Genomic DNA, 26,055 nt, shown 5'->3' on the forward strand with positions numbered 1-26,055 from the left:
TGTGGTTGTATAAAGTAAATTTATATTATAATAATAATAATAAGAGTATAAACGTGGCAATCAAGAATTCACTAATTCGTAAAATGGTATCAAGCTCGAAGCCCCAAGTCATTAGTGTCACTCGTCACTTCAATGGATACTGCCAAATCATGAACAAAGATACTGATCAATTTCAAAATAAAAATTTAAAAAAAAAAATTGACTTTTAGGAAAATTGAATTATGATTCTTGATTAAAATACATGTGGTAGCATCCAGCATTCAATAGAGAAAGAAAATTAGTGTTCTAGCATGCTCCAGTCCAGAGGAAAAGCAGAGGCGTGGCATTTAGTTCCCTAAATGACACAGTTGCCCCGGAAACAATCTTCTCGAAAGGATAAAAAAACTCCCAACTGCTGCTCTTAAATGCATCCTTTTACACAACACGAATACACTAAACTGTTGGCTTGAGTGGTGATTTTAGCATTAATTTGCATGTCCCCCTATATTGACCTCACCTATAAACCCGACATTTGTAAATTCCACCTACTATTCCATTCATTTTGGAAGTGGTTATTGGGGGCACCATCTATCTTAATGTATGACACATCAGTAGAGTTGGACTTGCATATTGTAAACCAAACATTTGATAACAGGGGATAAACAAACAATCCTCACCTTATCCCTCATCACACCAAACCATTCCTAAATCTGTACAAGAGCCTCTATAATCTTTGTTAAGATCGTCAGTATGGTAAAAATATTTAGAAGCACATGCTGCCTGTTTGTTTAGGATAGAGAAATATTTAAATGCATCAGACGCCGGCAGAAACTTCAGTCGCTGCAGTGTCGTCCTTTTTCTTTGGTTGTTCCGGAGACTTCTGTACGACGACGGCCTTGTTTGGTACCAATATGATATAAATGTTCCTCTCTCTGAAATTTTTGCTCTCCTCGATGGCCGACTGTTGGCAGGATAAGAAAACAAATCAGGGAGATGCAAAGTAAAATATTTGAGTAGAATGTCATCAAACAAAGCACCAGCACGCGCCCAGACATCACAAGGATCTATCGTTCCTTCATTTCTGTGGTCTGGCAGGGATTTGGATTGCTTTCCACAAGCATGGTTTCGATCCCAAAAAATAAAACTCTCATTTTCATTCTGGCTTTTAAGGCTGCTGCTTCAATTTTCCTTAGAAAATTAAAAGAAATGCACTTTTAACTGTTATGTCCAAATAGAGAATTGTTTGTGTTTTAGTAAAAAGTTGCTTGAAATATGAAGCTCAGTAATAGACTTTTCAAGGTGAGTGCTCAAGTATCCACACTCTTCCGATATCTTGGAATAGAAATATTGTGTAAGCAAAGATATAAGCAAAAAGCAAACAAAAAATTGTCGAGATTTAAGCGATAAATGTACCTCCCCAACATCATTCTGAAATCGTTTGATAAGCTCAATGGCATTATTTCTGAACTCGTTTTCACGCCCCTTCAAACTCACTATGACCTTAACCTGCAGAATTCATCTAAAATTTAAACAGCAGGGTAAATGATTTTACATTATGAAGAATAATATTCGAGTGCCAAAAGCATTTAATCTGAGATTTCAACCAACCTTGTCACCATCTTTCAAAAACTTTTGAGCTGCTCTCAAACGCACGGAATAGTCATGAACATCAATATTATAACTGCCAAAAAATAATAGAACCACCACGAATACAATGAGATATAACTTATAAGTTACCAGATCTCTTACAAGTTAAGATATGTTAGAAAGAAGTTTTAATCATGACATGAATTTAAAAAAGAAACAACTACTTTAAAATATTGTGATTTAGATTCAACTCTGCTTGCAAACTAACAGGGTAACTAGAAAGCGAACTTATTTCTAATTAGAGAAATTACCCCATTTTCAGTTCCTTCAGATCCATGCGACCAGCTGCCATTCAAGTTAATATTCAGTTAATAATTTTCATATCATGCATGACTCATGCAAGAAATATAAACACGAGACAAAATTTCAGAAATTGAAATTACCAGCACTTTTCTTCTGCTGATCTCTTTTTTTCTTCTGCTGCTCGTATCTATACTTACTGCATAAATTACAGAAAAAAAAAAACAACACATAAATACAAGTCTAGCGGTAATCAATTGTGACAACACTTGGAAGCAACATAAAAGAAAGGGAAATGATGCTTTATTCAACAGAACAATGAGAGGCTAATGTGCTCATTGTACATCCGATAGTTCATAATGGAACACATATTTTTTAATATGGGCAACCATATTTGGCTTCCTTCGAGCCATTGGATTTACATCGAGGCTAATAAACAAATGTACCGTAGCATTGAAATGAACCGGGATATGATCACGATATAACTCCTCTAAATCAACAATAAATTTAAGGTTAGGATACACTACCAAAAAATGTAATAAAATGACAAAAATCTACTTTTTTTCCTCAAACCTACTTGGGAAAATAAGACCTCACCAAGGGCGTTAATCGCATCAAAAACCAAAACAAAGCACAATAGGATGTCTTACTTGTAATCCATAATTCTAACGACAGGGGGATCTGCATCTGCAGATAATATCACCTATGCAAGAAGACAAGGCAAAAAAGATAACTGTTATTGTAAATCAGATATATTTCTGTTTCTTTGGTACATGGCCTAATTTAACCCGACATAGTCTAAGTATGAACATACCAAGTCAAGCTCAGCAGCATCAGCCATTTGAAGAGCTTGAGCTTTTGATACTAATCCAACCTAACATAAGCAAAAACGAAATATGTACCCCAATTAACACCACCCAATATGCAAAATCATACAGAGCCCACACGCAGGCAGGCATTAAAAAGGGACTCACCATTTTTTGCTGTTCATCAATGAGCCTAACAGTACTTGACCTGTTTCAAAACATAAAAATAATGGTTAGATTAAATTTTTAAAAAAAACATTAACTTGAAATTTCAAGTGCAATTAATTAAAAAAAACATAAACTTTTCCTCCCAGAATATCTAATTTATCCTAAATATATTTTGCAGAAAAACAGTGACGGAGCAGGCTGAGGTTTTTTTTAAAATAAAAATCAATGCTTTAATCTGCCGCAATTTGCTCTTGAACCCCAAACACTTCAAACTTACCCAATGGAAGAGATGTTAAGGGCTTCATCAACATTGGCTTTGGATCTCCGTGAGGAAACATCGCCGCCGTATCTGGCGGAGACGGTGGATTTTGAGGTGCAGGTAGAGGGCCAAGTTGCGTTGTTGAGTCGAAAATAAAAGGTACACGATTGCAAAGAAAGTGGCTTGTGGGATTGAGAGAGCTGGGGATTCTTGAAAAGGGGGGCGAAAGAGCTGGTTAGACCAGCCATGCTTCAGAGAAATGGATTTCCGAAAAATTACCTCATCTTATCATAAAGTCCTTTGTTGTGTTATTATTAATGGTAAATTGCATTTTAAACCCTATCCATTATTTATATTATAAAATTGTAAAAACTGAAAAATTAAAATCCTATTCTTTGGATCAAATCTGTTGAAATTCCGAATATTATAATTTAATTTTTACTATTCAGAATATACAGTTTTTCATTAATATTATTTCGTGCTTATTCCACGAAATTAATTGGCTCACAGGCTCTAGGAGAGAAAACTGAAAAGCCAAATTCGTAAAATTACTTGATTAAAATGGTTTTTTTCCCATTCTCGAGTCAATGAACTTATGAGCTTTATACAAAACTATTAATAGAATAATGAATATAATGTTAAAAGATGTTAATTTTTATTTCAGGTCGTGAAATTGTCAAAAATATTGGACATTGATTTTTTTTATTATTCTTTAAAAAAATGTAGAGTTCAAGAGAGTCTCTTTAGGTTAATTCGATCCGGAAAATGTTTTCGGCGTATCTTCTCCGATATTAAGTCTATTATCTCGAGAAAATATTTCAACTCGAGCCCGTTTATAATGGGTCTACCAGATGTGACCAGGACTGGTATTTTATGGGCCGACCTGGGCTGGGCCTAATAGGCCGCATGCATCTTTTTTAAGTTCAAGTAGGACTTTGATATATGTGAGATAAGTTTGGATCTTCTCAAATATTCACAAGATAGAGATAAACTTAAGAAGGATCCAATGGATGAAGAGTCCTAGTCCAGGACATGTTATAATTCGACTAGGTAACTTATTCTATTTTCTCCTATAAATACATGTACTGTTATGGTTGTATTCATTCATTACTCACTTTTACATTCACGCACTCATATCTCTCAGTTTTCGCATTAATCATACTCTCTGCCTTCAAGACACTGACTTAGGCATCGGAGGGGTCACGCCGAAAACACTTTCGGCGCCCCTTAACCTAGTTGTTGTTTGTGCAGAACTGGTTGTACCCGACCCGACCTGCTTCATTGGAAATTCGGAGGATCCATTCTACCAGACCGAACCCGAGGTAAAATTTCGACATCATCAATTGGCGCCGTCTGTGGGAATTTGAAGAAAAAGAGTTTCGATGGCTAATCAGAATGGAAATCACCCAAATTTAGAGGAGTTAGTAACTCAGGCTGTTCAGAGGGCTTTGGCGGAAAGGGGTGAGGCCAATCCTCCGCACCCCGATCATAATGCCCACCTCGAGGAGATCAAAAAGTTGAAGGAGGAGATGGAGCAGTTAAGGAAGAAGCAGGCCGGGTACCTAGCTACCAGAACCAGAAACATTCATTTTACTCAGGAGATATTGGACGCCGACCTCCCCAATCAGTTCAAATTGCCTCATGTTGGGGAGTATGATGGCAAAGGGGATCCTGAAGACCATTTGGCACGCTTTGAGAATGCAGCTCTGTTGCATAAATATTTTGATCAGATTAAGTGCCGGTCTTTCCTTACTACTCTCATAGGACCAGTCCAGCAATGGTTCAATATGCTACGTCCTGGGGAGATCAAGGAATTCAAGGATTTCAGCAAATCTTTTTGCATCACTTTGCTAGCAGCAAAAAGCATCCTACCACTACTTTCAGCCTATTTGCAATCAAGCAACGAGAACATGAAAATTTGAGAGCATACATCCGCAGGTTTAGTGCCTTGGCTCTCGAGGTACCCATGGCTACTCCAGACCTGCTCATCAGTGCCTTCATGCAAGGGCTGGATACAAAAGATTTTCTTAAATCTCTAATAAAGAGGTCGCCAGAAACATATGAAGAATTACTTGCCCGAGCTGAAAAATATGTCAACATGGAAGAGATACAGGTTTCGCGAGCAGCTGTGAAGAGGGAACGGCCAAAAAGTCCAAAGAACAATAGGGTTCCAAACAATAATTCAGGGATGGGACAGCCATTTCGACCTGCATTGTTGGGAGAATTCACCTCTTTCACTCCTTTACGCATGAGTAAAGTCCGAGCCCTACAAATTTGTGACGATCGAAAACTCACACAAAGGCCTCCGTGGACGGAAAATGGACCCCGAAACAGGCAATCAGATAAATATTGTCACTTTCATAATGAATATGGGCATACTACAGAAGACTACCGACAGTTAGATCAGGAGATTGAGAGGATAATACAACAACATTCTAAAATAAAAAATATATTGATCCGAAAAGAAAACAACGAGGAAGATCAAGACAGAGAGCCAGGACTACTCCTCCTCAGGAGGATTTCAATCGCCCAAATCAGGACCAGCCTAGGGATAACCGAGCTCATCAAAGACCGGCTCCGCCTGCTCGGGGAATTATCAATATGATTTCAAGAGGCCCTACTGATGGAGATTCCAATCGAGCTAGGAAAACTAGCAGCCGAAAATTAATAAATATGGAGATTGACAATCAAACTGTCAACATTGGCCCGACCCTCTCTTTTGGACCGGAAGATTTAAAAGGGGTTGCTAACAACCATAATGATGCACTGGTAATAAGGGTCATGGTCGCGAATTACGATGTGGCCCGGATATTTGTGGATTCAGGCAGTTCTGTCAATGTTCTATTCCAAGAAGCTATCAATCAAATGGACCTGGGACAGTATAGAATAGAGCCCGTTGTCACATCACTCTTTGGTTTCACGGGTCATGCAATCCGGCCTATGGGGTTAGTACATCTGCCCCTAACTCTTGGGAAAGGCAACGGTCGCAAGACCAGGATTGTGAGCTTTATTATAGTAGACGCTCCGTCTGCCTATAATGTTATACTGGGTAGACCTGCCATGACCACTTTCATGGCCGTCGCATCAGCTCTGCATCAGAAAATTAAGTTCCCAGTGGGTGATCAGGTCGGTGAGGTGCAAGGTGATCAAGTTATTGCACGAAAGTGTTATGTGGAGGAATTCAGAATAGAGCAAAAAGTAGCCAGGACTGATAATGTTGACAGACCTGGATTTGCTGGCATGGAAAAATTCAACTTGATAGAAGACACATCTGTCACTGCTGAAGAAGAAATTGAAGAAATAATGATCTCCCCTCCTTCAGGGATGGTAAAAATTGCCCGTACCCTTGAAGCAGAGTTGAAGCAACTACTACTGGAATGCTTGCAAAAAAATAAAGACGTCTTCGCGTGGTCAGTTTCAGACCTGGTAGGGGTCCATCGGGAAATTGCAGAGCACAAGCTCAATGTAATAAAGGGCTGTCGCCCTATTATTCAAAAGAAAAGACACTTCGGTCCTGAAAAATATGCAGTAATAAAGGAGCAGGTGGACGAGCTACTCAGGGCTGGGCATATTGAAGAAATCCACTTCCCGACCTGGTTGTCTAACATAGTCTTAGTCCCGAAATCTACGAGAAAATGACGTATGTGTGTAGATTTTCGAGATTTGAATAAAGCATGCCCTAAAGATTGCTACCCCCTACCTAGAATAGACCAGCTTGTCGATTCCACTGCAGGGCATGAATTACTTAGCTTTTTGGATGCTTACCAAGGATATCACCAAATTCCCTTGGCAAAAGAGGACAAAGACAAGGTCAGTTTTGTCACATCAGCAGGAACCTATTCCTATGTGGTCATGTCGTTTGGACTCAAAAACGCCGGGGCTACATACCAAAGGTTGATGGATAGAGTATTCGAGCAGCAAATTGGGAAAAATATCGAGGTCTATGTAGATGATATCCTGGTCAAGATCCGTACTGCGGACCAGTTCATTACCGACCTAACTCAAAATTTTCAGACTTTAAAGCACTATCGGCTTAAGCTAAACCCCAGAAAGTGTACTTTCGGAGTCCGAGCTGGAAAGTTTCTGGGTTATATGGTTACAAGAAGAGGAATCGAAGCTAATCCCGAAAAGGTCCAAGCCATCATTACTATGAGCTCCCCCAAGAATACAGGAAGTACAGAGATTAACAGGAAGAATTACAGCACTGGCCCGGTTTATAAGCAGATCAGCAGATAAAAGCCTCCCTTTCTTTAAAGCACTACGAAAAACGAAAAATTTCGAATGGGATGATGAAAGTGAGAAAGCTTTCCAGGACTTGAAAGCTTACTTACAGCAGTTGCCCGTGCTGAATAAGCCTATCCAAGGGGAAGAATTGTTCTTATATCTGGCGGTGACCAACCGAGCAGCCAGTTCAGTCCTAGTCAGGAAGGACGGAATAAATCATCAGCCTGTGTACTTTGTGAGTCATGCCTTGAAGGGAGCTGAACTCAACTATTTAACGCAGAAAAAACTAGCCTTAGATTTAGTTATCACTGCGAGAAAATTGCGTCCTTATTTTTTGTCATACCTCATCACGGTGCTCACCAACAGCGTTCTGGGAAAAATTGCAGCTAATCCAGATGCATCAGGGAGACTTATCAGATGGATTACAGAATTGAGTGAGTATGACATCAAATTCGAGCCCCGGACAGCCATAAAAGCTCAAGCCCTAGCTGATTTCTTAGCGGAGACAGTACAACTAGAACAAGAAGAATTATGGAAGATTTTCGTAGATGGGTCATCATGTCAGTCCGGGTGCGGAGCTGGAATTGTGATCATCTCACCTTGGGGGGAAGAAACTAATATTTCAATCAGGTTAGAATTCAAGGCCTCAAACAATGAAGCAGAATATGAGGCATTATTGCTTGGGCTCAAAGCAGCACGAAACTTGGGCATCTCCCGAGCTAATCTGTATTCCGATTCCCAATTAGCAATCCAACAGAGCAACGGAAGATTTGAATGTAAAGATGAGAAGATGTTGAGATATATCAAAGCATTAGACAAAGCCAAAGAAGGGTTCACCGAGTTGAACTTAGAGCTCATCCCCCGGGCTGAAAATATGAAGGCAGACCACTTGGCCCGCTTAGCCAGTGCTCTGAGTAACCGATCTGATCCCATTGTCGCAGGTCGGAAACTTGTTTCGCAACTAGAAACTCTGGATGAAATTATAGCTCAGGTATCGGAAGGAGACTGGCGATATGATATGCACAAATATCTAATCAAGAAAGAATTACCGAATGATAATAAGAAAGCAAAGGAAGTTAAGAGAAGGGCTCTCCGTTTTGTCGTGATCGGTCAAATTCTGTTTAAACGATCTTTCTCTCAGCCTTTGTTAAAATGTTTGGGTCCTGATGAGGCCAATTATGTCTTACGAGAAATTCATGAAGGGTCTTGTGGCAGTCATCTGGGCAGTCTGGCCCTAGCTCGAAAAGCACTTTTGGCAGGATTCTTCTGGCCAACCATGCGGAAAGACTCAGCAGATCTGGTTAATTCTTGTTATAATTGCCAGAGACATGCTAACCTACAATGGAGGCCTGCAGAATACATGAAGGCAGTGGTGGCTGCTTGTCCTTTTGATCAATGGGGAATGGATATTGTGGGGTCATTCCCTGTTAGCACAGGACAAAGAAAATTTTTGTTGGTCGCAGTCGATTATTTTTCCAAATGGGTTGAAGCCGAGCCCTTAGCCAAAATTACAGAAAATGAAGTGCTCAATTTTCTATGGAAAAATATAGTGTGCCGCTTCGGAATCCCTCGCAGGTTGGCATCAGATAATGGGAGACAGTTCTGTGGATTCAAAGTTCGGGCATGGTGCCAGGAAATGAAGATCGAACAAGTTTTCACCTCTGTAGCATACCCTCAAGGAAATGGACAAGTTGAAGTTACCAACAGAACGATAGTCCAAGCCCTTAAGACACGATTGGATGCAGCCAAGGGCAAGTGGGCAGACGAGCTCCCTTCAGTATTGTGGTCTTACCAAACTACAACTCGATCCGGTACGGGTGAAACCCCTTTCAGCATGGTGTATGGGACTGAAGTTGTCCTCCCAGCAGAGATCAGACAAGAGAGTGCCAGGATCATGGCATACGGCCCAAACAATCAAGAACTGCGAGCAATGGATTTGGACTTACTTGAGGAGCACAGGTCCCGATCTGCAATTAGGCTCTCAGCCTATCGCAAACGAATGACCCAGGCCTATAACAAAAGAATATACCCTAAGGTTTTCCATGAGGGAGATCTGGTTATGCGAAAGATACAACATCCAGGGGAAAGAGGAAAGCTAGAGGCCAAGTATGAAGGCCCATTCAAGGTGATAGGAAAAGCTGGAATAGCTGCATATTACTTGGAAGATGCCCAAGGCAAGAGGGGTAAAAGGCCATGGAAGGCTCAACACTTGAAAAAATACTATCCCTAGTAGCTCAGCTCGGGCCTCATCATGCTATAGCTCCCTAAGCTGGATAACCAGTTAGTCATTCTTTTTGCGCTATTTATTTCTCAATCTTTTGCAGAAGTCAGTCCTGGTTTATTTACTTTATGGTCAGTCCTGTTTAGCGTCAATTTTTGGAACAATTTAAATGCAAAAGTCAATTTTGTTTTATGGAACTTACCACTCAAAGTCCACCTCAGTGGCCCACATCAGTGGAATTCAAAGCCCAGGCAGGTCTGGCACTCAAAGTCCATCTCAATGGCCCACATCAGTGGAATTCAAAGCCCAGGCAGGTCTGGCACTCAAAGTCCACCTCAGTGGCCCATATCAGTGAAATTCAAAGCTCAGGCAGGTCTGACACCCAAAGTCCACCTCAGTGGCCCACATAAGTGGAATTCAAAGCCCAGGCAGGTCTGGTACCCAAAGTTCACCTCAGTGGCCCACATCAGTGGAATTCAAAGCCCAGGCAGGTCTGGCACTCAAAGTCCACCTCAGTGGCCCACATCAGTGGAATTCAAAGCCCAGGCAGGTCTGGCACTCAAAGTCCACCTCAGTGGCCCACATCAGTGAAATTCAAAGCTCAGGCAGGTCTGGCACGCAAAGTCCACCTCAGTGGCTCACATCAGTGGAATTCAAAGCCCAGGCAGGTCTGGCACCCAAAATCCACCTCAGTGGCCCACATCAGTGGAATTCAAAGCCCAGGCAGGTCTGGCACTCAAAGTCCACCTCAGTGGCCCACATCAATGGAATTCAAAGCCCAGGAAGGTCTGGCACTCAAAGTCCACCTCAGTGGCCCACATCAGTGGAATTCAAAGCCCAGACAGGTCTGGCACTCAAAGTCCACCTCAGTGGCCCACATCAGTGGAATTCAAAGCCCAGGCAGGCCTGGCACACAAAGTCCACCTCAGTGGCCCACCAGTGGAATTCAAAATCCAGACAGGTCTGGTACTTAAAATTAATAATTAGCAATACTAACACCCACATTTTGGTGGGTAATTAAAAATACAAGTATGATTCAATCTCGAGGGTCACAGTAGAGCTTAAAGAGCTTAGAAAAGGTACTAATTTGCATTCAACTAGTCCAGGCACCCTTAAAGGTCGGAATTCAATTCTCACTCATCCAGTCCGGGTACATGTAGCTCGGGTTTTAGGGATACACTGGATTAATTATGACTTGATTCAGCCAGTCCGGGTATATTTAGTACGGGTTTTTAGTAATTTATACGGTAAAGTTTGACTCAACTGGAATTCAACCAGTCCGGGTATATGTGTAGGTCGGGCCCTTAAAGGGTTTATACTTGATAAGTTTCGTGGCTGGATTTGCATGCACATTTATAACAATAAAACCATGTTAGAAAAGGAAAATTCTTAAATAAACCTAAACTGGGCAAAAACATTCATATGTGAAAGAGTAAACAATGTATCAGCCCTACCTGGGCAACAACCGAAATCAATGACCTCGCAGGGTCTACCATTTAGATCATGTTTTTAAACAATATTTATACAAATAATCAAGGGGCGGGGGCGTCCTGTGAATTTGAGCTCTGATCGGGATCTTCTGGCTTCTCTTGCTCGGCCTCCTCCGAGTCTTCATCAGGCATGTCATCAAGAGCCTTGGTACAATCTAGGAAAAGGGCGGGGTGCTCGGCTTCTGAGTACCCATTAGCCCTGAACTGGGCTAAGCACCCCTTGAAACCCTCATCAAAGAAGGTAGCCGCCTTCTCAGCTACGGCGTTAGCAAAATCAGCAGAATTCAAGAATTCTCTTTTCCCGACCTCCTTCGCAGCCTCAAGTTCCCGAGTCAGGGCCCGTACTTGGTTCTTTAGCTTAATCTTATCCACTTCCAGCTCGGCAGTATTTTTATGAGCAGCCTCCAGAGCATCCCGTGTGGATTCAATCTCCACCCTCATCTCGGTCACCTTTTCCTCATGATCAGCCTTTATTTCCCGGGTTTTTCGTGTGAGCTCAGAAATCCGAGCAACGAAGGCCTCCTGGTTCAGGTTGTGTTCCTCCCGGTCTTTGAAAGCTCGGCTGGTGATCTCCCCTCCCCAAGCTAGAGCCTGTGAAAACACAAAGGGTAAAACCCAGCTCGGTACATGACAGCTCAGTATACAAGGTAAGATCGAAAAATGCAATATACCTGCAGGGATGCAAGAGCGAAGTTCTGTTCAGCTTTCAAGGTAGGCACTCCTTGAAGGATTTTTAAATCAGAACGAGAAATCAGATTCTACATTATGCCTAGGCACCCTTGGGGGTCGGGCTTCGAGAAAAATGACATCTCTGGGACCCCGAGCTGATCGGGCATTCCCTGAGGCTCAGCGTCAGGTAGGGACCCGAACTCTATTATGGGTTCTTTGCCACAGGCTCGGGACGAGGAAACAATGGACGGCTGCTCAAGCTCGGGAAGATTAGTGCTGGGCTTTTCCTTGGTTTTGGAAGCTTTCTTTTTTGACTGTTCAGTGGGAGGAGGTTCAGGATGAGTTCTGGCCTCACTGTCCTCTGTTTTCTTCCTCTTCAAGTTCTTTAGTGCAACTCTGAAGTTGGCAGGCATAGCGGCAGATTTGATCCTGTTGTCTAAAAAAATATATATAAAAATACGGTAAATCAAAGGCATAAGGGGAATCAGTCTAAGATAAGGATAGCACGGGTACAGGGGTACTACCTACATCCCCTTGGATCTCTACTCCCTTCCCACTGAAGCCATAATGACAGAGCAGATCCTCCTCAATCAGGCTCTCAATATCAAAAGTTTGCGCGGACATGGTGTTGATAAAATTGGTAAAGTTGTGAGTAGGCAGGGCTGGGGGTTCAGGACTGGTAAAGTTCATAGCCCAGTTAGACCGGCATTCCCATGGCTGGTTGGGATTGACAAAAAAGTATCTGTTTGTCCAGCCTTTGTGTGAGCTAGGCTTACCCTTCAAAAAGGGGTATTCGGGTCGCATGGAAATATAGAAGCGGCCCGGGGCGGTTTTCTTAATTTGTAAAAAGTAAATAAAATTTCCTATGTCTAAGGGAATTCGGAAGAAACAAAAAAGTACACCTAATGATAGAATTGAACTAAAAGAGTTCGGGGATAATTGACTCGGGCACACACAAAAGTATTGACATAAATAGGAAATGCAGTTCGGGACTGGAAATCTTAAACCCATCTTGATTTGATCTAGGCTGAAGCTCAAGAAATTAGAGGGGGTCTGTGAGCCCGGTCTTTACGGCCCGGGATTATAAGATCGTAGGTATCGGGCATTCCCGATTTTTCCCTAATGAGGGGACCTAGGTTTGGACTTAGATGGGAGGCCAGGACTTCATACCATTGTTTCCCTTTGGCAGATAATCGGGCTTCATCCGACCTGAGTTTGTGCAGTCGCTTTAATTTTTCTATACGAGTCTCCGATAGATCCAACTCTGAGCTTGGATTATTGGAATCGGAGGGCTCGGGGTTGTTAGAGGGAGAATTGGATGCTTCAAAAAAGGCTACTATTTCCCGAACAGAAGTCTCGTCTGGGGAGGACATATTAATCAACCTAGTGTAAGGACGGTAGGACTTACAGGTGAAAGAGTTGTAGCTCGGGAGGGATACAAACAAGACAGACGCAGTAGTCCGGGTCGGGCGAGCTCTTGAAATTTTTGCAGCGTAACAGTACAAGAGTGAAAGGTGAAAAAAACAAAATTTTTACCGCCTAGTATATATAGAGGTGGTGAATCGATCTGGACCATTGATTTTTAACATGATCTATGGCTCGGGACGGGACAAGCCATGTTTTTTTTGGCTTCGGGAAAAGAACCGTCAGAGGACATCTGAGCCGTTCATTAAAAACACATCACGCGGATCCTGATCTGGACCGTTCAAAAGAAACACATTGCATGAATTAAATTCTGAACTGGTCGAATGACACATGCATAAATCGGGGTTCGGATTAAATTCTTAGTCTAACTTCATTCTTCTTTTAGACCAGTTAGGGAGGTACTATTGTTACCTCGAGAAAATATTTCAACCCGAGCCCGTTTATAATGGGTCTACCAGATGTGACCAGGACTGGTATTTTATGGGCCGACCTGGGCTGGGCCTAATAGGCCGCATGCATATTTTTTAAGTTCAAGTAGGACTCTGATATATGTGAGATAAGTTTGGATCTTCTCAAATATTCACAAGATAGAGATAAACTTAAGAAGGATCCAATGGATGAAGAGTCCTAGTCCAGGACATGTTATAATTCGACTAGGTAACTTATTCTATTTTCTCCTATAAATACAGGTACTGTTATGGTTGTATTCATTCATTACTCACTTTTACATTCACGCACTCATATCTCTCAGTTTTTGCATTAATCATACTCTCTGCCTTCAAGACACTGACTTAGGCATCGGAGGGGTCACGCCGAAAATACTTTCGGCGCCCCTTAACCTAGTTGTTGTTTGTGCAGAACTGGTTGTACCCGACCCGACCTGCTTCATTGGAAATTCGGAGGATCCATTCTACCAGACCGAACCCGAGGTAAAATTCCGACATCATCAAAGTCAAATATGGAAAAATTGTGAATGAGAGAAATTGAAGAACTCCAATAAGAGAAATTGAAAACCTCAATATAGAGATCAAACTTGGTATATAGGGAGGTACCGGATTTGATGTCACATTTCCTTAGCTGACATATTTCTTTATAGGTATCGCGATCCCATGAATCTCGAAAGAGATCTCGCTTGTTTTTTCTTTAAAGATAAAGATGAAAGTTGGGTCTCCTATTTGATTAAGAACCCTTTATACATGTCGATCATGATGAGCTAACCTAAGAGCTTTGTCGACCCGTGAGCTTGACCGACCTAAGAGTCTAGACTCTAGCCGACCTGTGAGCTCTAGTTTGTGGGACCATTGAGGAATTGTGTTGAGGGATGAGCTGAGCTCATTTTCTAGAATGTGCCGAGCTCATCCCGAGTATATTAGTATTTCTTTGCGTTAATGAGATGCTATCTGTCTATAATCTATCTCATGAGATTATACTAATTAAGATTGCTCAGAATGTTTTATATTTAACATCACGCGTGGATTCACAGAAAAAACCATGGACTTAACGTTTAAGAATAAATACAAATTATTAGACATAACCATAGAACAATATCCCAAGGCTAGGTTTAATTCAACCCATGCGAACATGACCCATATTATTATTTTAAAATGATTTTACGCTAAATTTGGTAATATTTCCTCATTTCTATATATATAATATATTGCAGCAATTTGCTTGATGTGTAGGAATAATAATATTTACAGAAATTTGCATAGGAACTCATGCTATACTATATTATAATAGGAGACTGCAGCCAATTTTGAGTAAAGAATCGTGAAACAATTTCATGAACTATGTTAATTTGTGGGACGAATCGATTAAATCCATATATACATGTTTTAAAATTAATCTTTTTTATTGGATATATATGAACAGAGATTCGTCTCGCAAAATTATTTCATAAGACACTTTTATAAAAAAATTTGTGTTGATTAAATCCTTGCCCGTAGAAGTTTCCTTAAAGTTTTGCCCGATGGAGCTTTAGGAATGTCATTGACGAAATAGACGCCTTGTATCCGCTTGTAGGAAACCACCTGAATTACCAGTAGTCAAATCAGTATAATTTTATGCTATTTTTAAAATTAAATAATTAATATGATAAACATATAACATGTGCTTTGCTAGTAGTTTCGATAATAAAATACCTGCTTGGAGACATATTGCTTGATTTCTTGGTCTGAGATGTTTGAACCCTTCGCACGCACTACAAATGCAACCGGAACTTCTCCTGTTGCCTCGTCCTTCCTACTGCAAATTATAGGCACAAATATAAAATGTTAATAATTCGAAAACGATAAATCAATAAACAAATATAGAAAAATATTTCACAACAAAGTTTGTTCAAATGCAAAACACTTACGGCACAACGGCAGCGTCGGAGATGGCGGGATGAGCTAAGAGCAACGCCTCGAGTTCAGCTGGTGCCACATGAAAGCCTTTACACTTGATCAGCTCCTTCAACCGATCCACGATGAACAGTTCGTCGTCTCCATCCACGTACCCGACATCCCCCGTGTGTAGCCATCCTTCTTTGTCTATTGTTTTCTTAGTAGCCTCAGGATCATTGTAATAACCTTTTTTTTTCAGCCATGAAAATTTATAAATTAAACATGAATTAATTGCAATTGGAATTTAATTGTATATTATATATACCTTTAATAAAATGTACCTTTCATGACTTGATCACCTGTGATCCAAATCTCCCCGGTTTGATTCCGTTGAAGGGAAGTCCCGGTCAAAGGGTCAACAATCTTCATTCGAGCATTCCTTATAACACTTCCACAGGATCCATATTTAAATTTGTAAGGTTTTTTAGCAAATCCCAAACACATTGCCAATACTCCGGCTTCGGTCATCCCATATCCCTGTTCGATCCCACATTTTAGTTAACTAATCCAATATATATAGCTAGTACTAATTAACTAGTGAGCCTTAATCTCATGTTTGGCTTTTTTTAATCGGTTTGTGATTGTCCCTGAAGCCCGACAATGTTCATATCTATACTATATTATAAAGCATATTAGATCCTTAGAGTAACTATTTTTTGTGGTTGTCGACAAACAATATAGGGAGATCTACTGGATTGAGGTAATACAATCAAACATTGGTGCGACTTATTTGGGGTCAAAGAAAAATGGAATGAAATAAATTGATGGAAAATAAATTTTACCGACTATTGAGGAAGAAGAGGTGAATTTGGGTGGAAAAAGGGAAAATTATATTTAACATAATTATATTAAAGTTATCCATCTAACTATTTTAAGAATATTTATTTAATTCACATATGGAGTATATATCATTATAATTCATTATAATGCGGTGTTCACCTATTGGATATAAAAAATATCACATATACATACATAAGTACACATGATAATTGTTCACCATATCAAAACTCTGATTAGTTATATTATTATTCACCTTTTGTCTCTTTTATTTTCTTATCGATCTACACATCATTTGTTTATGTTTATCTCACACAAACCAAAAGATAAAGAAAAAAAAGTAATCAATGCATCATAATTTATAATATTTTTCTTTCTTAAAAAAAAAATATATTCTGTATGATAATAATTAAGGCTGCGTTTGGTACTAAGGATTGACAAGGATTTAGTTGGTTTTCCACGTTAAACCAGTGTTTGGTTGGTTTTTTAATAAACCTAGTCAATCCACCGTGGAAAGTACTAGGTGGCATTAGGGGTAGATAATTAAACTCACGTTCACCCCTTTGACTAGCAATCTCATTCTTAATCAAATACCATAATTCCATTATTACCCTTTACCCACCCAAAAGAAAAGCCCAAAGTATTGTCTGCTCCATGTAAACGATGAAAGGAAAAAAGCTGTATACATGTGCAAGAACATCAAGAATTGGAGTAGTTCTCAGACAAGTAAAACTCAATGAAAAATCTCATGGAAAATATTGGTTTACGATTTTTTTTTTTAATATATATATGATGTTGCAAAAATAAAATTTGGTGTCTGGTTTTGATGGGAAACATAATTTTGTTCTTCCCTTCTTTGTTCATTTCAGTTGCTTGGATTCGATGTGATTCTGAGTCAATTTTTTTCTGATTTATTTGTTTGTCCTTGCTTTGATTTTGATTAGAGAAATGATTTTGTTCTTATCTTGTTTTCCAATTTCATTTTGTCCATCGTCATGAGGTGAGAAATATGAGCTTCAAAACAATAATCACACCATCTTGCCCAACGTGATTGAATTAATTTTTGAGGAGCCCATGGATTTTATTTGACAAGAGAGTGAAGAAGAGTGTCGCTCAAAAAAAAAAAATTGGTTAGGCTGGTAATTTTAATTTGAACAAAGGTTAATTTTGTCAAAAAATACAAAAATTGTTAATTTATCCCACTTACTAAAATCATACCAAACATAATATTATCTTATAGCATATATTATATTTTTCAATCTATCATCTCTTTTATCATCAATACATTAATCATTCAATAATTCTATCGTTCGAACCAAACGCACCCTTACTAAATCCCAAAAAAAAAATGATGTGGCTCATGTCTATTTCAATGGGCCAGAGTAACTGTATCGTCATTTGGCATGATTGATAGGTAACATGAGTAATCGGTGTCTAATTGGTGTTACTTAGACGGTGAGCTGTCACCCATCATCCCATTTTTAGAACATTGATATTAAAAAAAGGTTGACCTCGATTTCCATATGAGTCGAAGGCTCATTGGCTCATACGATGGTTAAATTGAGGAATGTGCACGAGTAGAACCTGAGGAAGATAACAACATGGTCCAACCCCAGAGCATACCCCAAAATATTTCAATGAGAAATATGCTCCATACGAGATCGAACCCGCAACGCTGGGGAATTTATTCTCACGTCACCTCGGGCCTTACCAACTCGCCTATGCCCCTATGGCTAAAACATTGATATTTGATACATCTCAAGTGGTTTGGGTACATCCTCAGGTGGGCAACAATTTTCTTAATTAGATGTTCGATTGTTTTTTTAAAAAAATAAATTTAATTTAAAAATATCACTGAAATTTTTTAAAAAATAGTTGAACAAATTTATGCATATTTTATTGAAATATGTGTCCATAAAAATGTATGCACATTAATAAATATAACTGAAAAAATATTAACGAAAACGTTGAACAAATTAATGCATATTTGACTAATTTTAGATATTATAAAATATTTTATATATTTTTATGATTGATTAGCATATTTTACAAAAACCACCTGAACGCTAAGCCTATTGCATTGCGATTTTTATGACCTTGTTATTTATTGAATAATAATTAGTAATTTGATCTTATAAGATAAAGGAAAAAATTGTGTTTGGATGGATTGATTTAAAATTCATATATATTCAAATATATATTTGTTAGTTGGACTTAGATATTAGATAATGAACTTTGAAGTCTTTGGTTGGATTTTGGGGTGCAATCGAGCCGAGCTGAGCTAGAGTAGCATATTACTCGAGCTCGAGCTCGAGCCGTATTTAACTGCTCGAGTAGTTAGTTTTGTACTCGAGCTCGTATATAGCTCGAGTTACTCGAGCTCGAAAATTATATATATATATATATACAAAATATATGAATAAATAAATAAATAAAATATTACTCACTTCGTTTCAATTATATTGTTCACGTTTTTTTTTTGTTTGTCCAAAATATATAGTCATATACCATATTTAAAAATATTTTTACAATTTTTTACTTATATATCCATATCAACTACACCTTGAAAATTGTGGAATCAATTTTTAATACATTAAATAAGGATAAAATAGAAATTTTATATAAAATTTGCTTTCCCAATACATTTTTCTTAAACCATGTGAAAATCCAAAAAAGACAATATATATGGGACGAAAAGAGTATATACATTATATATATATATATATATATATATATATATATATATATATTTATATTATATTTTATATATATGTGTGTTATCGAGTAGCTCGCGAGCTACTTGAAAACATATATTTGAAGCTCGAGCTCGATTGTATGCTCGAGCTACTCGAGCTCGAGTTTTGATCGAACTGCTCACGAATAGCTCGGCTCGTTTGCATCTTAGGTTGGATGGATAAGAAATCTATCCCATTCCTACTTTTTATGAATTTTTCATGAAGTAGCAAATGATGTGTTTGGGAAGATAAATTTTTCATGAAGTGTTGGCAAAACTGTGAACCGAACATGTGAGAGTTACTAAGAAAGCCATCCTACTTTATGGCTGGGGGTAGTTGGACAAGTTAACTGAGAATTTTGGGCAAGGGCAATAATTTTGATACCAATTATTATTTTTGTTACAGGTATATTTTGATACCAATTATTGAAATAACATTTTATTATTATTTTGAAGCAAATTTATTCTGTTATTCAAATAAAAACAAAGTAAATAATTGAGTGGCGCCCAATCAGAGTTACCTGCCCAATAGTAGCATTAGGAAGCTTTTCTCTCACTGATTCTTGAAGCGTCCTATCCATGGCGGCCGCACCACAAACCACTCGCCTCACCGATGACAGATCATACTTAGCTCCCGCCACCTCACTTTTCGCGACCGCCACCAGTATCGGCGGCACGAACGGTGCGATCGACACTTTGTATTTTTGAATCAGCCCCATCAGTTCGTTGATCTCGTATTTTTGCATTATCAGAATCCCGGATCCTACTCGTAGGCCGTTCAGCATGATCGATATCATCGAGTACACGTGAAACAATGGCAGAACGCACAGCGTTAAGTCTCCGGCGTCGACGTGGATTGTGGGATTTTCGCCGTCGACCTGTACCGAAATGCACGTGACTATGTTCTTGTGGCTCAGCATCACGGCCTTCGGGAGGCCGGTTGTCCCCGAGGAAAAAGGGAGCACCGCCGTGTCGTCGCTGTGGATTTTGACTTCCGGCATCGATGTTTCGTCGGATTTTTTCAGCTCCGAGAAGTGGAGGTACGGCGGCGGCGGAGGATCGACGCAGACTATTACGGTCCCGCTGTTCTTCAGTGCGTAGTCCTCCACTTTATGGACGTAGCTTGCCTGGGTGAGGATGAGTTTTGGCTTGGATATGTTGGCCTGGAAATTGATTTCTTCGGCGGTGTAGAGTGGGTTGGCGGTCGTGGTGGTGGCTCCGATGAAGGAGGTGGCGAGGAAAGCGAAGACGAAATCGGGGGAGTTGTGGAGGAGAAGCATGATGACATGGCCTTGACGGATGCCGATCTTATGGAAGCCTGCGGCCACCCTGCGGGCGGTGAGTTCCACTTCACGGTGGCTGAAGATTTCTCCGGTGGCTCCGTTGATTATAGCTGGCCGCGAGAGGTGGCGCGATAAATTTTGGAAGCAATATGTGTGTATGGGTAGGTGATTGGGAATGTCGATATCATGTTGCTTTGATCGGAAAATGTTTTCTTGTTTTTCTTCTCTGCACTCCATTGCGCGGCGGAGGAGGTGGTGGTGGGGAGAGATTTGTTGCAGTGTTAGATTGCAGCGGAAATGGGAGAAAGCTTAAATAGATAACTCAGTGTGTGTACGAATACAATATTATATTTGGAATTAGATTTTGATATTACATTTATTTATTATGAATTTCGTATTGATGTTTGACTAGAATTTAAAAACGTCTATAATTATGAATAATATTATTTATGTTAAAAAAATTTGTATCACTTATTTTGAAAATATTTTTATTAATCATATATGTATATGTTTGATTATCAAGAACAAAAAATTTCAACGAAGATTTAAAATTTGCTGCGTATTAACGATTCAAAATCTAATGAAATTTGTTCTATGTTATGAAAATTTCACTTTATTAAATTAAATCTCATCAAGATTAATCTTATTTTGAAATTTCATTTTTCCCTGTTGAATGTTAGTCATCACCTTCTATCGAACACACTGATGACTCGTTGTGTTGAGGAGTATTTTAAGAGCAAATTTATAAACTAGGTAGTAGGATGTTTATATTTTTAAGAAATGCAATTAAATAAGGTGAAAAATAGTCTTATTTTATAATTTAACTTTAATTTTTAAAACCCTCTAAAAATGAACATTTGATTTAAAACACAATATTTTGAATAAACAAAAATTATAAATGTTGTTTTAACGAGTTTTAGCTTTTTTTTTATTTAAGGAAAACCAAATTCAATAATATTGAGAAACCAAGTCTTGGCTTACAACATCCAGAAGCCAATCTGAAAAAGGGCCATTGCCCCAGTCCCTAAATTTGAATAGAGCAAATTTGCTTTTTGAGCTAACGCAAGTGCCGCATTATTTTCCGATGTTCGCATTTTTCTAGCTTGCCAACTCATAGGTATTTGTATGGAAATAACAAACGGATCTCCGCCGCTCTCTATCAATTCATTACCTATTTTACCTGATTTAGGTAAATGTCAATATGTCATCGACTCTATAGAATATATAAATATATAAACACGCCCACACACACATATATATATATATACACGAGATTACTCATTAAAAAATTATTCATATACCAAATTTATTACTTCTATGGTCGATTATTACTTTTATCGTCGATAGCGTCCATATGTCTTACGAATATACAATACCGGAGTTAGAATTTTCATTTTACTTAGAGCTAGAGTTTTAAGTTTTTGAATCATTTAATAATTTGAAATGAGCTATCCCATTTAATAACAAAATAATCAAAATTATTTAAAATTAATATATATAAGTTTAAATAATTTGGGCTCCTCAATGGGTTTGAATGTGGCTACACCATTGTGAATATAAATATACGAAACCGTCTGACAAAAATTTTGTTGATAAGTGGTTAACTTTAAACAAACAAATGAAGTGTTAATTAAATTTTTTTCAACCTGGCATGAACTATTTTTCCACGGTGGAAGGGCCGTATGGTAAATTTAATGTTTTTTTTTAATCGAAGAAATATATATCATTAATCAAAAGAACATTTCGTGTTAAATATAATGTTTTGAAAAGCATTGCAGTAGTATTAGACACTGCCTGGTGTGGGTTCACTATTCAAAGCCATGGGTTTGGAGTTTGGACAGTGTCGGTTTCTGATATTTATAATTTTACTATAAACATTACATAATTTAATATTCTTGTTTTCACAAAATCTACACGCCAAAGAAAACGTGGATCTTGGCCTTTTAATTTATTTATTTATTATGTGGGACAGAAAAATCTAAATTTAAATAATGGGTGACAAGGATTCTTATATTTGTAAAATAATATTAATTTTGATCCGAATCTTTTTGCGAAAACGAACACCTGCCAATGTCCAAGCCTCCAAGGTCAAATTAATTATATGTGCATATATTTGGAAATATATGTTTTAGGGAAGACCGTTCTTTAATTTTTCAGAATTGACGTTGAAACATCTAGATTATTAAAAATATTTAAAAAATTAAAAAATAATTACCACCAAATCTATTTTAATATCATTCTTCAGTCTCCATCCACCCATGCAGCCACAATCGTGACATCATGAGATCTAGCTAGACTAGCTCCAGGACAAGTAATGGGTAATATTCATTATTACACCTCCTAAGTTTTGATCCAAACTTCAAATTAGTGACTATGACGTATTCAAATACATCTGGCAAGTGGCCAATAAAAGTATAGCAATAGTATATATTATTTGCGGCTGATTAAAACAAACTTGTATTCAATAATTTAATTAAAAAACACTAACTAACTAATAAAGCGTGTGAAGATTAATTAATTAGCTGATTTTGGTGACATATGAAACATTTAAAGGGCAAACATTATTTTTCCGAAAATAAAATATTTCACTCCGATAAAACTCAACTCTAATTGTGTCGAAATATTATTGTGGTTATCAACGTGATAAGCATTGAAAATTTATAACAAAATTTCAATTTTTTTTTTGAGAGTACAAAATTTCAATTATTCGTACATGGTAACCTAACTTTAGAGTAATTATTTTGACCAAACACGTTATTAAATATTAATTTTGCCTTAACCATCAAATACATAATTAATCCCGACCATCTAGAACGGTCTCACGTGAGAGAGTCTTTCAATATTCTACATTCGTGAGGCAGGCATTCCGATTCCTATTTCGACTCATATTTATATTTATAATAAAAAAATAATATTTTGATAAGTCGAATTCAATAAAAAAAAAATATATCTCATATAATTGGCACAAAGATTAAGAGTTTTTGTCATGAATCTATTCATAGTAATCAAACGTGTAGGGTTCGGTATCTCACCGCAGTGAATCTCGAGGGTTATATCTTATCAGGTTTGTGAGAAGTGAAAACGGGCAAATGAAGTAATACTAATAGTTATTATATCATTAATGGAATGCAAGAAAATAAGGCTTAGCCCAACCGAATAATTTTAGTTGGGCCAAGATATTAATGGCCCAAAACTTTAAGGGTCCGGAGCTTACATTAGTTTGGATTTGGCCCCCAAAAGTGTGAGTATTGATTGCCAGGTTTTCGAAGCACCGAATCAGATTGAACCAGAACGATAGTAATCGCAAAATAAACTTTGTTATTTATTTTTGGTTTCAAAAAGTGGAGTTCAGTTTTTAGTGTTTTGTTTGTACAAAAGTGATTATAATATTAAAACACTTTATTTATCAAACACTATCCAATTTTTTTTTTTTCACTTGTCAGTTTATTTTCAAAGACTATTACCATCTAAATTTTTTCTCATTTTTTCATTATCTATACATTTAGTAACTTCTTTAAATTTAAAAGCAGCTGCCAACACTCCTATAAAAATTTATTTAAAAATTTAGTAGCGGATTTGCTAAACTAATATTAAGGAATACATTATATATATATTTTTGGTTTAGGACGATAGAGACCAAATATATCGAGACGTGAAACACCCATCTAACATCATGTTATAGAACAACATAATCGGTATGAATTAAATGGAAAACACAAATTTACATCATCACATCACAACACAAAACAAACAAAATAGAAGACAAACATTGTTACTAAAAAAAACCATAATCATCTTGCTCATACCCTCCTCGAATTAAACGAACACGTCGATGCGCGAAAAGACGATCATACCCTTCCGGGAGGCTTCGGATCGTGATTATTGTTTGCTCCTGTCTCTGGATAGTCTGCAAGCTCAATGTTCATTAATCTCCTTCCTAACAATCCTTCCATTTTCAAAAATCCACGAGAATTTCCCAAATCTTTGATCCAAGCCTATTATAAATAAGATAGGATTTCAAGAATAAGAATCTACAAATTAATAAAACCTCAAACTTGCATATATAATCAAGTTTGCATTTAAGCTCAACAAATTCATACAATCTAGCATAATTTTAATTCAATCCCAACAAAACCCATATCTTCAAAACAAAAAAAAACAAAAAAGAATGTTTAATGTCATAATCCATTTGATGTAAATTGAAATATAATATAACACCTGGTACTGCAAATTCCTAGGCACTTGAACCTCATCCTCCCCTGATTTCAAGCTCCCTGCAGCCAAACATTACTTCGATTAATCCACAAAACTGCTTTTATTCTTGTTAAAAAAACTTTCAAATTTCATAAGAAATGCAATTCATCCACGGAACAAGCACCATACAAATATACATATAAAATCAAGAATTGAGTTTTCGAGGCTTAAATAAATAATATTACTTGAGGCCGGAACACCGGCGGAAGAGGACACCAGCAGGAAGAAGAGGAGCAGCAAAACCCGCCGCCGCCGTCCGAAGCCCATCATGAGCCGCCGCAAAACTCGAAATCCCTCGTTATGATCGAAGAAAGGAAGTGATTAAAAGATGAGAGAACTGGAAATTAAAAAGATGCGGTCTGATATTATAATATTTTTATATTTGTGTGTAATAAAAACAATTACAAGGCAATGGTTGAAAGAAAGTACAGCTAAGCGTTAAAAAGTCAACACACTTTTTTTCTGGTGAGTTTCCACGCCTAAAGTAATGTGGTGAGTAAATTTCCACTCGCCCCAACCATCATCATCATTATCTCATGACGTAATTTTTTTTTTTTAAAAAAAAGCTATAAGATATTATTAATGTAAATCAATAGCGATTACATCAGAAATTAAAGTAGAAGACGAGGTAGTCCAACCTATGTAATCAGACATACCTATGTAATCAGACATAAAAGTAGTTGTTCTAACTTGTGTATGAGCTGTCTGATTTTTTGATCTATTCAAAAAAATGAAATTACAATTTGATAGATTCAAAGTTCATTTTTTTCCAATCACCTCTAACCAATCCGAATCAAAAAAAAAAATAAAAAAAATCATTATTTGAGTCAACAATTAATCACCACTTTGTCGGATTCAATGGTTACATTGCAAGCGTCCAAATTCTTTAGCCAAGAGAGAGATTCTCTAATGCCCAATACTTCCGCCATTGAAGGAGATGATTTCCGGCTATACTTCCATACATTTCAGAAATTAAGCCTCCATTGAGAAAAAAAAAACTTTAATATCTCTTTTTATTAAAAAAGTAGATTATTATATTTATGAGTAAAATTAACAATAAGTTGTGTAAATAGTTTATCGTGTTTGAGATTCATATTATATATATATATAATTTTAAAAAAATAGATGAATTGAATGTTTTATTTGTAATTTATTGTAATAATAATTCATGTAAGCGACACTTATTTGAACATAACGTGAAACAGTAATTGGGAACAATGTGAAATGCAGATGCTATCACGGGATGCCGCAAAGTAATCAATAAATTAATCGGTCCCTCGTTAGATTAGATCATATTGATTATACGATTATTTTAAAAGGTTGGACCTACTTTTAAACATATATTCCCTATGTGTTGCGAATTGTTTAACATTAATCAGGAATTTATTTTTGTTTTCATATTCAATATATTATATATATATATATATATATATATTATAATATATTAATACACGCGTTAAGTATGTAACATAATAAATATATATTATGTATGAGA

At 37.6% G+C, this 26,055-nt stretch overlaps 3 protein-coding genes and 1 long non-coding RNA gene across 4 annotated transcripts; 1 reads left to right on the plus strand and 3 right to left on the minus strand.

The window, feature by feature from the left end:
• Positions 1 to 591: 591 nt before the first annotated feature.
• On the minus strand, positions 592 to 3,375 carry LOC140873241 (translation initiation factor IF3-2, chloroplastic-like). Its single transcript, XM_073276298.1, has 9 exons — positions 3,118 to 3,375; positions 2,841 to 2,880; positions 2,681 to 2,740; positions 2,517 to 2,569; positions 2,010 to 2,065; positions 1,878 to 1,911; positions 1,588 to 1,660; positions 1,393 to 1,485; positions 592 to 940 (listed from the first exon to the last, which is right to left on the minus strand). The coding sequence occupies exons 1-9, from the start codon at positions 3,345 to 3,347 to the stop codon at positions 794 to 796; spliced, it is 786 nt and encodes a 261-aa protein (XP_073132399.1). The 5' UTR covers positions 3,348 to 3,375; the 3' UTR covers positions 592 to 793.
• Positions 3,376 to 5,772: 2,397 nt separating this feature from the next.
• Positions 5,773 to 6,738, plus strand: LOC140873125 (uncharacterized). Its single transcript, XM_073276104.1, has one exon. The coding sequence runs from the start codon at positions 5,773 to 5,775 to the stop codon at positions 6,736 to 6,738; it is 966 nt and encodes a 321-aa protein (XP_073132205.1).
• Positions 6,739 to 14,891: 8,153 nt separating this feature from the next.
• LOC140872998 (4-coumarate--CoA ligase CCL1-like) lies at positions 14,892 to 20,619 on the minus strand. The gene is made up of 5 exons (XM_073275955.1): positions 19,545 to 20,619; positions 15,794 to 15,989; positions 15,485 to 15,698; positions 15,270 to 15,372; positions 14,892 to 15,158 (listed from the first exon to the last, which is right to left on the minus strand). Exons 1-5 carry the CDS (start codon positions 20,541 to 20,543, stop codon positions 15,057 to 15,059), a joined length of 1,614 nt encoding a protein of 537 aa, XP_073132056.1. The 5' UTR covers positions 20,544 to 20,619; the 3' UTR covers positions 14,892 to 15,056.
• Positions 20,620 to 23,954: 3,335 nt separating this feature from the next.
• Positions 23,955 to 24,944, minus strand: LOC140873004 (uncharacterized). Its single transcript, XR_012147969.1, has 3 exons — positions 24,746 to 24,944; positions 24,525 to 24,580; positions 23,955 to 24,301 (listed from the first exon to the last, which is right to left on the minus strand). It is a non-coding gene; the product is annotated as an uncharacterized lncRNA (long non-coding RNA).
• Positions 24,945 to 26,055: the final 1,111 nt, after the last annotated feature.

This window comes from Henckelia pumila, unplaced genomic scaffold (genome assembly GCF_033568475.1).
Source record: "Henckelia pumila isolate YLH828 unplaced genomic scaffold, ASM3356847v2 CTG_525:::fragment_3, whole genome shotgun sequence".
NCBI classification, from domain to species: Eukaryota; Viridiplantae; Streptophyta; class Magnoliopsida; order Lamiales; family Gesneriaceae; genus Henckelia; species Henckelia pumila.

Coding starts and splice junctions, on each gene's coding strand:
- LOC140873241 (XM_073276298.1), bottom strand. CDS start 3,347: ATGGCTGGTCTAACCAGCTCTTTCGCCCCCCTTTTCAAGAATCCCCAG. Junction 1,912..2,009: donor TCAGCAGAAGAAAAGTGCTG/GTAATTTCAATT, acceptor CTTGAATGGCAG/CTGGTCGCATGGATCTGAAG. Junction 1,486..1,587: donor TTTTGAAAGATGGTGACAAG/GTTGGTTGAAAT, acceptor TGAATTCTGCAG/GTTAAGGTCATAGTGAGTTT.
- LOC140873125 (XM_073276104.1), top strand. CDS start 5,773: ATGGAGATTGACAATCAAACTGTCAACATTGGCCCGACCCTCTCTTTT.
- LOC140872998 (XM_073275955.1), bottom strand. CDS start 20,543: ATGGAGTGCAGAGAAGAAAAACAAGAAAACATTTTCCGATCAAAGCAA. Junction 15,699..15,793: donor AGGTGATCAAGTCATGAAAG/GTACATTTTATT, acceptor TGAAAAAAAAAG/GTTATTACAATGATCCTGAG. Junction 15,373..15,484: donor TCCGACGCTGCCGTTGTGCC/GTAAGTGTTTTG, acceptor TATAATTTGCAG/TAGGAAGGACGAGGCAACAG.